Genomic DNA, 15,737 nt, shown 5'->3' with positions numbered 1-15,737 from the left:
TTTTATAGAAAGGTAGAATCCTCTTATATCGGACAACTTTACTAATAAAAGAAAAATCCAATTCACAAAATTTCAACTAACACTTTCAGCTTCAAAATTTGCTTCTTCTCTTTGGAAGCATGATGATGACTGTCGTTCGACACGAGGTCCAACCGCAATTTAGTTCGCTATGGGTTGATCACGAACAATTTAGAAGTTTTGAACACGGAAATCGATAGCAAAGCTCATCGATTTCATCATAACAAGCTCATTGCGCAAATCAATGAATCGACCAACTTTAACATGATGACACAAGATAATCATAAGCAAAACACATTGGATCCGTGTTGGGTGATGATCTATGCGTTCATAAATTGACGCATACGAATCTGAAGGAAACGCTTCGGGAATTAGTGTGGAAACATTATGGAATCACTGTTGTCGGTTGATGAATCAATCCATAAAGCAAAACAAAGGAATTAATTTAAACACACACGAAGTTTGCAAGAAAATCACAGCAAAACGATATGGACGTTCATAAATCGATCCATAATTTTAAACACACAGATCGAACGTGTGGATTTTTATCAGTAATACCCAGTGAATCAAATTGTCATCAAAACAGACGAAAAAAAAACAACAAAGTAAGCTCGCTCACAACCGTTTGTCCGTACTGTTGCGGATAAGGATATTGCGGGGAAATTTAAAAATTTGGATAGGCTCGCGGAAATAACGCGCAGTGGGCTATCTCCGCACAAAACAAAAATCACATAGTGTGCGTTGAAAGCCTATCCCTCCATGGGGATGCTAATTGTAATCGCGAAGACGAAGACAGTATATAGGATTGATAAGGGACATTGATTTCATGAAGGTATCATGTTAAGCGTTAAACACAAATACGGAATCAAATTGTGGCTCACATTTTTACTCATCGAACAAATAGGTTCAAATCCCAATTTCCATCTGCGTGGTTCGATTGTGTATTCAATTGAAAACATTAAAGACTAGCGTAGGCAAATTTATACTGTCGTAGAGGTGATCTTTAAATTTGTTCCTGATTGTCACGCAAATCAAAACAATCACACCCAACGACGAGCAAGGCTAACTTTGATGTTCACCCTGGAAAATTTAGCAGCCTGAGGGTTTCAATTTTCCAGGAATCAAAATTTTTCTTGCAACGCGTAATACAATCAACAGCAAAATTGTCATGACAATCACAGAGCGCAACATTATTGCAACCTTTTCAACTCGCGATTAATCAGTTATTTTAAACACAACGCCAAATTTGTTTCATGGATGCTGTTCGATAATGTGTCAATGTGTGTCAAACGGAGAAAGTTCTCGAAAATTGCAATTCGAAGCCCAGAAAATCGCTGCGCACGTGGTGATCGATCATTGTCATATTCTAATCAAGTGATGATAAACTGATGTTGCGGAACTAAATTGTTGCAACAAGAATAGGAGATGACAATGTCTTTGTCGCTGCGTGTAAGATGACAATTGATTCACTGGTAATACCTAATCAGATACAAACCCGAACCCATACTCGATAATTTTGTAGGCTTTCAAACCCGATCCGAATTCGTAAGGCAGCGTCCATTTAGTACGTAACGCTAAAATTGGAAATTACCGACCCTCCCCCCTCCATCCATAACGCTTTTTGTATGAAAAAAATATTTATTTTTGTATGACCCGTAACGCTTGAGCCTACTCCCCCCTCTCACCTTGAGCGTTACGAAATTTGTGGCTGGCGCCTAATTATTTTTTTTAGAGCAGTCGGGTATCGGGTTTGAAAGCCTGAGACTCGATTACATAGGCCTATCGGATACTTACCAGTGAATTACTGCTACCAGCGCTCAAACATGTAACTTTCTGTTGCCTATTTGCAGTCATCACGAAGGACTCCGATGGTTGAACTACAGTCTTTGCCGTAACGCTGGGAACTGACGTAAGAAGCGACATTGGATTCTTTGGCTGGAGTAATGATGTGGCGGCTTTCACAGCGGTGACAGGTGTTGCGCTGGGAGAAACATTTTGTACTCGATTCGGTGGTTTAGCAATGCTGATTTGACTGGTGGCCGGGATCAATCTTGCACGTGTTGAACTGATACTTTCGGTGCCCACTGATACTGGAACAATGAAACTATGTGCGACGCCATGATTGCCATCTCCGGTGGCCATCGACACTTGAACCGGAATCGTTCCGGGAATGTTGCAAATGTTGGATTGTGTTGTTGGTGCGGAGCTTATTACTAGAGGCTTGTTAGGGACTGAAGTGGTGATTATTTTCTTAGATAGGATCGACTTGGCAGCGGTAGGGTCAATTTTTTCAGCAGATAGTATTGATTTCACAGGTCGCGAAATAACTTGTGGTTGAGTGGTCGTGAGTTGAACAGCTTGTATTTTACATGGCGTAGTGACCCTGATCGGTACAACTTCTTTGGCTTGTGACACAGTAGGAGAACTTGTACATACGGTAATTTTTGGAGAAATGTTATCCTTCGCTTGAATTTTTATGAAACATTCTTCTGTTGGTTCAGGTTGAGTAACTTGCGGACTAGATTCAATAGAGGTGTTTGTCAGAATGCTTACTTTTTGAGGTGAGATTAGTGATGATAGAGTACTACCAGGAGCTGCTTTATCATTTGCAACAGATGTCATTACGTTGGGTTTGATAAGAATTGAAGTCGTGGGCAATGAAACGGGAGATTCTACAGGTGTCGAAGTTGTCAAAATATTGCCAATGTCTGGAATTGGTTCACTATGAACACTATCATTTTCAACAGAGGATTGTGAATTGCTTTTGATAAGTGGCTCGGATATAGCTTTCTTAGGCGTTGTTCCCAAAGCTTCCTTGGATTTGCTCTTTCTGTAGACTGGCTTTTTATGCTTGGCTACGCCTTGATATTGATGATGTAGCCTCTCAAACTCTTCCTCTGTCCTATTTCGGTGCAAATAAATCCATATTTTTCGTTTGGTGTCGTATTTTACACACGGGTCATGTTCAGTATGCATGCGGTCCAGTGCTCCACTAACAATTGTCTGTAAGACTTGATCAGTTGCGGTTGGCGAAATGTATTGAGAAGATTTCAGCAATTCGCAAATATCGGCCCTAGTTCCTTCGCCATTGGGCAACCTCGCGGTAGCATCACGGACTAATGTCAGAATGGTAACAAAATTTGGACGTTCTGCTACCAACATGTTATGGCCACGAGCTTTCGATATTCCAGGAACCTGCGTGTAGATACCTTTTACGGGTCCTACCACGCTATTATACGAATGCTGTTTATATGTGAATGCCATATGCGGATTCTCGTAGCGACGTCTTTCTTGCTCACGAAATAACTGAATTTCTTCGTCGGTTGCCTTGCGCACTGACCAATCAGTTGGGTATCGAGGAGGGGGAGGCGAAATAGTCCTTTCTGATGAACCATCGTCGTCCTCAACAGTAGTACTGCTGTTTGGTGAGGCATGTTTTTGCTTAAGACTGGTAGCTTTCACCGGTTTAGACAGAATTCTGACACCCATTTCATGACGGCGCCGAAGCCAATATTGGCAAAGATCAAACAGGCGATAATCTGAATCCCGTGATGCACCTATCCATTGATATATGTTCAACTGGACCTTATGTTCGATATATGGAACAAAGTCATCTGGCTGATCAGAAAACTCACCAGAGAGAAACAAAATGGCAGAATGTAACATGTCTACCCACTTGTCGTCTGCTTGCAGATACCAATCATTAAGAGCTGCAATAGGTGTTTTAAGCCAAACATTAAGCTTAACCTTCAATTCGTCGATCGTCAAACGGTGATCCGGGGTAGAACAGAACATATCCCGTACAAGAGACAGGAAACATTTATGCGTCCCTTGCATTAATTCTGGCATCGATTTTTCGTAAGATGATTTCTCAACACTAGGTAATGTAGACTGAAGCTGAACATTACTTTGCTCGGTTACATGATCAATTGTATCCTCGTTGAGATTCAACTGTGCTTTCAGTGTTGTTGTGGTTTGATCATTTTCCTCTTCCGCTATTGATGTATTGTCTACATGCGGAGTTGAGCGTCCAATTGGTTCCTCTGACGTACTTTCAATCTTATCTTGTAACTGTGTGTCTATGATTGGTTTGAAAGTATGATTCGGTTCACAAGACTCTTCTTTAGTATCATTCGGTGCATCCATTGGTAAGACCATGGACTGAATTGAAACATTATTATCTACAACTTCTTGGGTTTCTGTCAAGTTAGCATCCATGCTATTTTCGTCAATATCCTTCTCGGAGTCGAGTCGAATAGTTTTAATGTAGACTTCTGTTTCACTTGCAGCTCGAGACGATTCAGCGGTATTATTCAACGAGAGCGATTCATCAGAATTACCTACATCCAGTGTAGTCTGGTCTACGCTCTTCACCGTATCCTGCGGCAACAGTTTAACAATTGGTGTTTTAAGATCACCTGAAGATGAGCTCTCAGGGTACGTTAACGGAATCGACACATTCAACTGGGATTTTAACTTTTCCTCCTGCATTGATGTATCTTCGGCCACGTTTACTTTTGGTAGTGGCATAATGCGTCGATAGCCCGAAGAAGCTTGCGTTCTCGAAACCACATCCTTTAGTTTTATTTCTTGGCAATCCAATTCCGGATGATCCTATAACAACAATAAAATATAAATTATAGAATCAATTCAAGTGTTTTATTGACTTAACAAGTTTAAGCCGTCAATGAGGATAATTCTTCAAAATCTTGCAAAAACGTCTAATTATTAAATTTTGTGTCTCTGCTATTAAAATTATTGTTAGAATAAATGACTTACTACTAGGATAAAGGAATAATAATCAACATAATTTTTGAGGAAAAAAGACAAGCTAACACTATCAGTATTATACATATTTGTATTTCTTTGGTTAACGAATAGACACCTTAGTGCCTTGAGAGCACTTGATAAATCATACAAAACTTTTTGGAAATGTAATTGAACTAAAAATTTACCATCTATGGTCATAATGTTCGAAACTAAGAATAAAATTCGCGAAAGTATAATTACCGGCTCTGAAATTTTACGTCGCTTATGATGCACGATAAGATCTCGATAGTGATTGTCGGAAATGGAAATTTTGCCATTTGGACCAACCAGATAGCCAGTTGTCGTTTGTTCGTCTTTGAAGCCCAAGGTATTCACGATACGAACGTCGGCGCCAGGGCTTGCTGCACCTCCCTATAACAAGAATAAGAAAAGACAAAAATGTGATGAGTGCTTGTTATCAAATCATTAACCCTTTATGAAGCTTGGCTTAGCTTAGACCGACTACACATATCAATGTTTGCTATTGACCGTCTAATACCCAACCCCGCCTTTAGACGGGGGATTCTACCCATTACCCCGAATGCCAGTTCCCCGAATGCCATAACCCCGAATTCCATTACCCCGAATGTACCTACTATTACCCCAAATTCCATCACCATTTCCCCGAATTTACAATTAACTTGACATGATGATATTGATGACATTTCCCCATGATATAGGAATTCGGGGTACTGTCATTCGGGGTTATGGGTCGTTCGGGGATGTGGAATTCGGGGTAATGGCGTTCGGGTTAAAGGTAATGGGGTAGAATCAGACGGGGTATACTTTGGAATTATGTGTATTTTTTCTTTGCTCGGAAATCAAAATGATTATATTTTTGGCTTACAACTTGGCCCATAACACGCATATTAGGAAAATTTAATACAACTTCTGAAACATTTTTGCATTTTTTTAAAATGTTTGAAAAATTGTATTATCTTATAAACTACAAATGCCTGGGTTTAATTTAACGTGTTACACACAAATTTGTACATTTCTGGACAAACATTTAAAAAGGGCCCAAGAGGTCTTGAGCCTTTTTTCAGAAACGTTGCTGTTGAGCCGCTTTTAGCCCGCTCACGCAAACTAGCATCACTATCAGAAAGATTGGTGTTAGCTCTTTTTATGAGCACTTCCACAGTTATGAACTGAGAGCTTTCTTTGCCAAAGTTGCCATTTTTGCATTCGTATATCGTGCGGCAGGTACGATGATACTCTATGCCCAGGAAAGTCAAGGAAATTTCCATTACGAAAAGATACTGGACCGACCGGGATTCGAACCCAGACACCGTCAGCATGGCTTTGCTTTGTAGCCGCGGACTCTAACCACTCGGCTAAGGAAGGCCCCATATGCTCATATCCATGCTCAATAAATACTCTATTTTAATCGTTTTTCCATCGACTTCTCATTCAAGTCCAGCAACTGAAACCAGTGCTGTAATGATTCATTACGCAACGCTTTCTCATTACGCTTCTGGTTTGAGTTACGTAATGAATGATGATAAACACAACCATTTTTCAGAAATTGTAAAATTATGGTGAATGCATCCCGATACCCTTAATCAGTGTTGCTCAGACTCATTTCCCCGAAAATAAGTTTCCGAACTACGAAGCCACGAACTACTACAACCATGCTCTATCCTCCTAAGATAGAAAAGCAGATGGTTAAGCTTGAGTACTGCACACAAAATCGATCAATTTTGATCCCAGAGAGCCACAATTCAAGTTTCGGTGAAATGGAATGAGTGAGTGAGTGAGTGCGAATCATTTCACCGAAACTTAAATTGCGGCCCACCGAGATCGAAACTGTCGGATCCCATGTGCAACACTCAAGCCCAACCACCTCCCCCTCCATCTCAGGACTACAACGCACAGTTATAACAGTTCATAGCTTCACAATTCGAATTTCGGGGAAATGAGTCTGGTCAACACTGCCCTCAATTGGTCTTCAACGAAATTGCAAAAAATGTTGAACGTAACTCGTTGCAGAACTCGGCAAGCCTAGTAGGATAAATTTACGACTCGTGCTGTAAAAATCATCATTCTGCAACTTGTTCCGTAAACTACTATTATGCAACAAGTTTCAAATTGATGTACGTTCTCAAGAGTATCCTTTTCCGACTCAGAATTACTCACAGTCAACTAGCTTCTGATGCTACATCCGAATCCGACTCAATTCAGTTCATCATTTTAGTTTTTTTTTTTTTTTTTTTTTTTTTGTCGGTAGCGATAGGGGTAGTACTGGCACTCTTAATCTGCCCTAAGCTCCTTCCCAGCATTTGCTTTTATAAGCCTCTATTGCGTTCATCACACAGACGTTCCTAAGCAATGTTGCTCAAATGGTCACTGTGTACCCTAGCAGCAATCAGCCCTTACCGTAGTTTTGCAGTCTAGTAGTTCAGACTACTATCAAACTATGATAAGGCCTGAAATGCTACTAGAGTGGTTAAAGTGAAAAACGAAATAGTTTTATTAAAAGGTCCTCATTCCCCATTTCATTTCATCACTCACTATCGTCACTTTTGTTTTCGACACTATCACGTATATCACCGATTATCACTCATCAACTTTCGTAATACACTTCAGATATACTTTCCATTATATTACTTTTCACATCACACCATTTTCATATAAATTCATTGTTATTACCATTTACCATCTGTTAACATTACTAAGTAATTTAAAGATATTCAATTTAAATGCATCATTATTTTTGTTGCTGTAGAGTCATTACTATTCAAACTACGATTAAGCACTATGATTAAGACAGTTACAGTAAAAAAATCACTTCGATCCATTCTTCTGCACTCGCTGTCATTATTAACACTTTTATCATGCACTTTTGAAGAACTAGGCAATAAAGTTTATATTCAGAGAAATGATTGCACAATTTATTATGGTCATTATTAAATTAGTAGAGTTCACATCATTATTATTATATTTTTAACAAAACAATCAGAATCACTACCACTTTCATTTTCAAATTTTCATCACCATAGATTTTATTATAAAATCACTATTGGCACCTTCACAATCACTAAATTTAATAACGACGAGTGTAACGCACAGTTCCACCAAACACCCATTCTTATGTTACATTATAAAATGATTGATCACACGTTGGCTTCGAAACTTAACCACCATTACTGATTAGTACAAAGGATGCTACAGCTCGTGTAAACGAACTGAAACATCAACAACCAGCACTGGTTTATAAGTAACTAATGAGCCCTGGCGGTCCCTCCGTTCGAAGAGGACCTGATAATATGCCGAAACATATTAACAGATCCTCCGCCTGAATGCAGCCGTTTCATGATAAATCATGAACCGTTAGAGGTGTGCCAAAGTATTGGGAAGGTGATATGTTTCACAGACGGGTATTATTATGGTGCACCTTCTACTTTGGCACCGTCAAACCCTGTGATCGTGGCCAGGGCAATTCAGTTCATCATTTTAGTTGAATCAAAACCTAGTTAACAAAGTTATTGAGAAATTCAGAGCAACTCAATTATGTCATATGGAGTCAATCCGATGTCACCTTGATAACTCCCAAACAGTACTGAAAAGTGCTACTTTTCCATATTGTTTTTAGTGCTGAAAAATAGCATTTTTGCCTCCAGGTCACCTGACTATTCACGAATAGTTTCCATTTGAGAAAATAGGTATTTTTCAGGAATAATAATTTCTTTAAAATATTGGATGAAATGTAGTGGAATGTTGAATAAGCACCCATTTTGGAAGAATAATTTCGCATTTTCCCATTTTGGAAGAATAATTTTGACAAATTTGTGACGAATTGCTACGACGAATTGCTTGTAACGAATTGCTACGGGGGATGGGGGGGGGGGTTGGTGTAAGAATAGTCCTAAAAAAGAGCTACGTCATTTATGGACGGTCCCTTAGTGCAAAGCGCACAAACTTTCGCTGCACTGATTCAGTTCGCTCATTTGTAGTCTTTACCAACGTATTTATGCACAATTGTATAATCTTTTAAACAAAAATCATCATTTTATTTTTTTGATAAATAATATTACGTTTAAAACACGATGGTGCATCTTGCCTCATTGTTGTGGTGCACCATGCCCCTCTGTTTAGGTGCGTCTTGCCCGTCTTGATTCAATGTAGTGGTGCGTTTTGTCACAAAAAGCGGGGGCAAAATGCTACGTCAGTTATGGACGATCCCTAAGCCCTTTTTACACAGAATTCTCGATAATTTAAAGAAAACTGATTAGACAAACTCTTTTTAATGTGTTCGAATCCTCTGAGCAGAATCTCACACTCAAAATATTCCAAACTTCATTGGTACGTAAAAAATTACGTATACCATTCCGAATTCATTTTGCCTCCAGGTCACCTGACTAAGGTAATAGTTACTAGAGTACTAGTTACTAGAGTAGGCATGATCACCAATTGAAGACCCGGTTACCAATCACACTTACGAGAATATCACGTAAACCCATAAATTCATTTTGACATATGCATTCATTCACAGGCAGGGCTCATCAATATATGAATAAAAAAAATTGAGAAAAAATCAGAATCGCTTATTTTCCCGGAAAACTCAGTTGGAATTTTTTTGTTTTCCTCTGACACTACTTACTTTGAAAAATCATAACTCAAGAACGAAGCATCGTAGAAACTATGCTCCAACTCGTGGAAAATTTTCAAAAACATATTTTTGAGAAGATAATTTTTTAAGCTTTAATCGCTGAAATTTTTGAAATGTACTTTTTTCGTTTTTGAGTTATGGCCAATTTTGTAAAAAATGAGCAAATGAGCCATTTTGAGCCTTTTCTTTGAAAAATCATAACTCAAGAAAGAAGCATCGTAGAAACAAAGTTTTTTTTTATGAAAATTAAAGCAAATTTTCTCAGGAATAAAAAAAAAATATTACCTGGAAACAGTTTTCCACAAAATTTTCCACCGTTGAGAAAATTCGTAAAGAAAAGCCGGAAAAACTATGTTCCAATTAGTGGAAAACTTTCAAAAATATATTTTTGAGAACAGAATTTTATAAATTTCAATCACTGAAATTTTTAAGATGTACTACTTTTTAATTCCTGCGTTTGGTCATAGTTTTGTGAAAAATGCCCAGATTTCTCGTACAAGTCTTTTCGTTCGAAAATCATAACTGAAGATAAAAGCGTCACAGAAACATTTTTTTTTGTCAAATCGGAATCAAATTTTCTCAAAACTTTGAGATTTTTTGAAATGGAATAAGTTTCCCAGGACATTTTTCACCGTTAAGGAAAATAAATAATGATAACCCGATTAGCTATTCCAGCTTACAAACAAAGTATATTTGAAAAGAGCGATCAATAAGATCCAATCCAAAACATTTTTTAAATACGCTCCCACTTTGTACGGAAATAAAAAAAAATCCCCATGTGTGATATATACTGGAGAACAATTCGTGTTATACCTTATTTCGAAACGTTGAACAGCAAACATAATTATCTATTTTGAGATTAAATTTCATAAAAATAAAAGAATGAGCATTTTTTATCAATCGACTTTTTATTTTGAATATCAATTTTTTAAGTGTAGGTCACAAACTGTTTTTTTTCAGTATTTTCAGTATTTTTTTCAAGAGTAGACAATTTTCGACAAATCGTCCAACAACACTTTATTAGAAAAAAAAATCGGGTAAAATGATAAATTAAGTATCAAAAGTGACATATTTTTAAAGGTATACACATCCAGAAAGTTTTATGAAAATATGAGAGGGTGCTGCCAACATCTGTCCGAGTGTGCACGAAATGCGTCAATTTTTGTCCCATGATGCAAGAAGAACAGTGAAAATGTTGTAATTATAATGTTGTCGACTAATGTGAACAAACATAACTGTACAGAAGCACTTAAAATTGACTGAACAGAAGCAAATAAAATGTTATTGTTCACCGGGACTCCTTAACAAATGGTACAGTTATTATTAAACAATTTAACTATTACCTAGTTTTTCAATTTATTATTTAAAATAGCAATATTTTCACTTGCTCCACTTTTGGGGCTTGTTAGAATGGGGGAGCCGATTTTCAAAAGTTTTTATTTTTTTTATTTCCTGGAGTTTTGTAAAAAAAAAAAAACAATTTTAGAATATCGCTAATAATTGGTAGTAGTCAATCTAAAAATATACACGACCTCATATTTAGAGTCTTTATGATTCAAAGAAACTCAACTATACGATTTTCGTTACCCACTTGCTCCACGGTACCTTACCCATTCTCAGTTACAGTACTTTCAAAATTGATTGTATAAAATGATGCTTGCAGAAAAATACTACCAAAATAGGGTTAATTACTCAAAAATTGTAGTTTTTTTTCGCAAAACTAAGGTAAAATGTAATATTTATAGCTTCTTTCACACTATCAGGCATTTTTAGATAAATTTCAAGGAAATATGTAGGTTTTAGGCAATTTGCATCTTTTTTTCGTGAGATAATATGGTCGGTGTTAAGTCAGAGTGGATCAAGTACAAACTCAGTGTCTAAAAGCAATAAATTGATTGATCATGGCTGATTGAAAGAAGTTTTTGATAGCTTTTTGAAAAAGTATATTTTGGCCGGTACCGTAATCCGGGGGCAAATTGATCACTATTTCACAACTTTTTGTCATGTTTTCCTTTGGAATTCAAAAATTGTTAAAATAATTTCGGTAAAATCAGTACTTCATTGATCTTTATCAGTTTATGTAATCGAATTTTTATGAAATAAAATTTAACATTCCATAAAATTTTTATCCTGAATGACACTATGTATTCGTGTGAGTGTATGAGTGCGTGAGGTACTGTACTAAAGAAGAATATGTATGAGTGGGGAATTGATTGAGACGAGTGAGAGTTCGAGAACACACGATAGAGGAAAACCGCATTAGTTTGTAAAAAGCCACGAACGAATAAACATCGGAAAACTTTCAATATTTGCGTTTCAAAAGAAGTCCGAAAAAGTAAAGTTTTGGCCGGTTACAAATATTAAACATTGAAAATGACACATTGGGGCAAAATTGATCATCATATAAAAAAGCATATTTTATTTTTATTTTTTTTTTTTATTAAGGCACTTCGTGCTCGTGGCCACTACTGTGCCGGAATCAGTTGATCTGTAGCTTCTTTATCGATACAGATCTATTTTTAACTTATCTATATTTACATCAACTTTCACTCTCTCCTACTCTTTCACTCTCACACCGAGCAGGTAGGAGAGAGCTCTGCTGTTAGTGAGGCTAGCTGCCTGCGAAGAGGGTCAGTTTGTCTCAGTCACCATCTGATACTGACGGAGGATGAATGTGCTCCCCTAAGCACGCTCCTCCGTGCGGTGTCTTCTGGTGGCTGGACGGGTTTTTTTTTTGTGGAGGGGCTGGGAATTGAATCCATGACCTTCCGCTTATGAAGCGAAAGCATAACCTCAAGGCTACGGACCCCCCTTAAAAGCATATTTTAGAATGTAAAATTTCCCTATCTACCAAACTTGGGTCTCCTGAATCTGAAAATGATGTCAAAACTCTTACAACTCGTGTAATGATGATGATATATTGCAAAATTAACTTTGTAAATCTGCACAGTACACCTAAACGTATGCAATTTCCCTTTAAATGAGCACGTTATTCAACAATAAACGGTTTTATGGGCAAAAAACTATTCTTGTAATGCTGTACGAGTTCATAACTGAGTTCAGCAATTCACACTGAAGCTTACGCAACATTTTCAACACTCAAAGTTTACATACAGGCTTAGTACCAGCGGATTGTTTTGTATCGACATTTCCATCAGTATTGCTAATACCTTCAGAAACTGAATATTTCTAAGCAAAACAGACTTTAATAAAAAATGAAATTGTTTAAAATCATTATTAGGCATCTATAAAGTAGAAAACATGGAATATCTATGATGGCAACGAAGTGTTAAGTAGCCGTTAAAGGAAATGCTATTTGGTACCGACCCGATCAAATTCACCCCAGTGATCAATTTGCCCCCGGATTACGGTACTCAAGATTTTCACTTGGTCCACTCTGATTGAACGCATATTCAAATATTTCTGGTCTGCCCTGACCCATCAAAACATTAGCTTTCAAGGTATCAGAATGTTACTGATTTCGAAATTGAAGATATACATTTTGGAAGAATTTAAGATTCTAGTGTCAAAGGATGTTGGTTATCTGTATACCTTAAAAATGTGAACCCAGTTTGACCATGCAAACAATAAATTGCTATTTTTCCAAGAAATTGTTTAGTCAGAGTGAACCAAATCACTGAACGTTGATCTTTCATGCAGTCAAAGTGGACCAAGCGCATTAGTCCATCAAAAAATCATTCTATTGGAGGTTTGGAAAATGTTTTTCCATGATTATCACTTCACATTATATTGTTTGGAAGTAACCCAAAAATGTGTGCAAATATTGAACCAAAATTTTCACGAGTTGAAAAATTGCATAGTGTCAGACTTTAAGCCCATTTTAATCCAAAATATGAAAAATTAAACTTGGTCCACTATGACATAATGACGACCATATAGGGCTCGAACTTTTGCCCCACAATGGATTAACATTGGTTTCCAAACATTTATGCAATAACTAATACATCTCAAAACATTTTTATGATCAATCTAGCTACGCCATTACATAAAAAAATCTAATAATGTTAGTTTTCATTGTTCCATGTAACGACAGTTCGACCGAAAACAACAATTTTCACGTCTAAAAACAACAATTATTTCCAAAATCTCAATCAATTTCTATGAAATTTGTAGTATAAGCACCTTACTTGAATAACATTCGAACCATCATGACATGTATAACATTTGTTTCAAACTGAGCTAGAAATCGTGAAAAGAAAGCGCCACGTTACTCTAGTTTTAAAGACTTTTTAAAGACCAGATCAAAAATAACGAACAAGACTTTGACCAGACTAAAATTTAGGTGAAAACCACCAGACAAACATGTAGACAAGGCACATACCTGGGCTGTTCCGAAAAGTCGACGCTGCTTTCGCGGAATATAGTTCATGGTACCATCGGGGCATTTTTCGTCGTCCGAGAGTATGTCGGGAAGATTTAATTGCTCGGCGATGGAACTGACCTCCTGCAGATATCGTTTCTTTGCTCGCAGTGAATTCGCCGACGAGAAGAGCGGCGATTTTGAGGCATATGCATACTGTTGACCTGAGTTTGAACCTCTGAATCGTGTCCCGTGGCAAACTGCCCGAAGTGTTCTCTCACGGGACATCGACACTTTGCGGGCCACCTCCGTTAATCGTTCACATTCTTGAAAGCGTTGTTCTCTCCGTTCCGCTTTAGCAATACTTTTATTCAGAGTGGATATTTCCGGTCTGCAATTCCCTTCTTCTAGCATTCGTTGGAGCCGCTCCAAAGGACATGATCCAAATCGAGTAATTCGATTGCTGAACAACGCTTCAATAGTATTTCTTCTTTCGGATTCGACGTTGTCGCTGAACGCAGGTAAAAACAATCCCAGGTGCTTCCGTATCGGATCCGACAAACTGTGCCAAGTTTCCAAAGAGAAAAATTCGTTGAATACACTTTTGTCCTCACACAGCTCTTTCGGGAGGTTTATGATTTCGGTTGTTATCTTGGTCGATTCGAACTGTTTCCGGGCGGATTCCCTGACCGATGAACTGGAATCCGAGCTTGTTGACATTTGGGAGGACGAAGAGTCGCCGGAACAATCCGAAAATTCATCATCGTCAACGGTACTCTGGTCCATGATGCAAACCTAAAATCAAATTAAGGTTGATAATCCTGTAATCTATTTATTTTATTATGAATAATAATAATAATAATAATTAGGATTGGATGAAAATCCAAATAAATCAATGTTTACTTACGGAAGTATCTAAAGCAGCTAGTTTTCGATAGTTTTTGCTAAAATGATTTGCAGCCACAGACAGATTACTTCGCCTTGCTTAAGGATAAAACATTTTGATCTTTCACAATAGAGTATTTTTAGTTGAATAGTTCAGCTCAAAATATTGCAAAACCTTTAAAATTAGTCCGCACACTTCACAAAAATGCGTAAAGAAACTTTTTATTTATTTTTTTCCTAGAAAACTTCAAACTTTGCTAAACATCAAGAGAAAACAAGAAAAAGGTGACTACTTAGCTTCGATTACACGTTAAATTTAAAATAAGAACATTTTCCTCTTGTGCACACGGAAAACGAAAGAAGGGGCGAGATGGATCGTGAATATTGTCAGTGCAGACATAATCAAGAACGAACACTAACTTCGCTCAAGTATTTCGCGCGACCAAAACGTCGCTGGTCGCTGGCGACCTTTTCATGTTAGTGCTCGAGCGAAACAGTCTATTTCAATGCGTCGCTGGAGCACTAAACTGCAAAGCGCTCAACAGTCCAGCGACGCGACAGTTAAGCGACGTTGCAGCGATTACTCGGATGCACAATATGACTTCGCAGCACCAAACCGTAATCGCGCCTGCTCATGAGATGCGAAGTTTTCTGGATGCGAAGCTAATGTTAAAGTCGAAACCATGGGAAGGCGGCTGTGATTACACCTGGCGGCTTTAACAGATCAGAGTGGATCTAGATAAGAGTGGCGTCAATGTCAAAATTGGAACAGCTGCGAACTGTCATTTCCATACAAATCCACGTTCCAATAGAGCAGGAGACCTGTCAAAACTGGAACATGACGTCACTTACAGGCACTCTATAACAGATGTAAACAAACGGTTAAACTGACCTCTTACACACTTACACTGAGCTAACTCTTATAGTAAACACTATAGGCCCAAACGCAATGATAGCGGAACGGCAACGGAATGCGGAACCGGTTCGCCAGCATGAATCACACCATCTCGTCTGAGCTGTCAATGAATGAAAGTGAACCAACACTGAGTCGACTAGCATGCTATAATTCATTCCGGCGAACCGGTACCGCTTTCC

General features: G+C 37.9%; 1 protein-coding gene across 3 annotated transcripts in view; it reads right to left on the bottom strand.

Moving 5' to 3' along the window:
* The window catches only part of LOC5575904 (nuclear factor related to kappa-B-binding protein), a 45,648-nt gene extending 30,742 nt beyond the window's left edge, over nt 1-14,906 (bottom strand). For 2 of the 3 annotated variants that reach the window (XM_021844140.1, XM_021844141.1), the window contains exons 1-4: nt 14,665-14,903; nt 13,779-14,552; nt 5,029-5,199; nt 1,813-4,632 (exon numbers count right to left, since the gene is read on the bottom strand). In XM_021844140.1, coding sequence (XP_021699832.1) covers nt 1,813-4,632; nt 5,029-5,199; nt 13,779-14,543 — 3,756 coding nt within the window. In that variant the 5' untranslated portion in view covers nt 14,544-14,552; nt 14,665-14,903. Of the gene's footprint in view, nt 1-1,812; nt 4,633-5,028; nt 5,200-13,778; nt 14,553-14,664 lie in introns of all 3 variants that reach the window. The other variant, XM_021844142.1, reaches the window with a different exon arrangement.
* Nucleotides 14,907-15,737: the final 831 nt, after the last annotated feature.

Source organism: Aedes aegypti, chromosome 2 (genome assembly GCF_002204515.2).
Source record: "Aedes aegypti strain LVP_AGWG chromosome 2, AaegL5.0 Primary Assembly, whole genome shotgun sequence".
Taxonomy (NCBI): domain Eukaryota; kingdom Metazoa; phylum Arthropoda; class Insecta; order Diptera; family Culicidae; genus Aedes; species Aedes aegypti.
The sequence above is the reverse complement of the archived record's forward strand: the minus strand, read 5'-3'. Positions and strand labels throughout refer to the sequence as shown.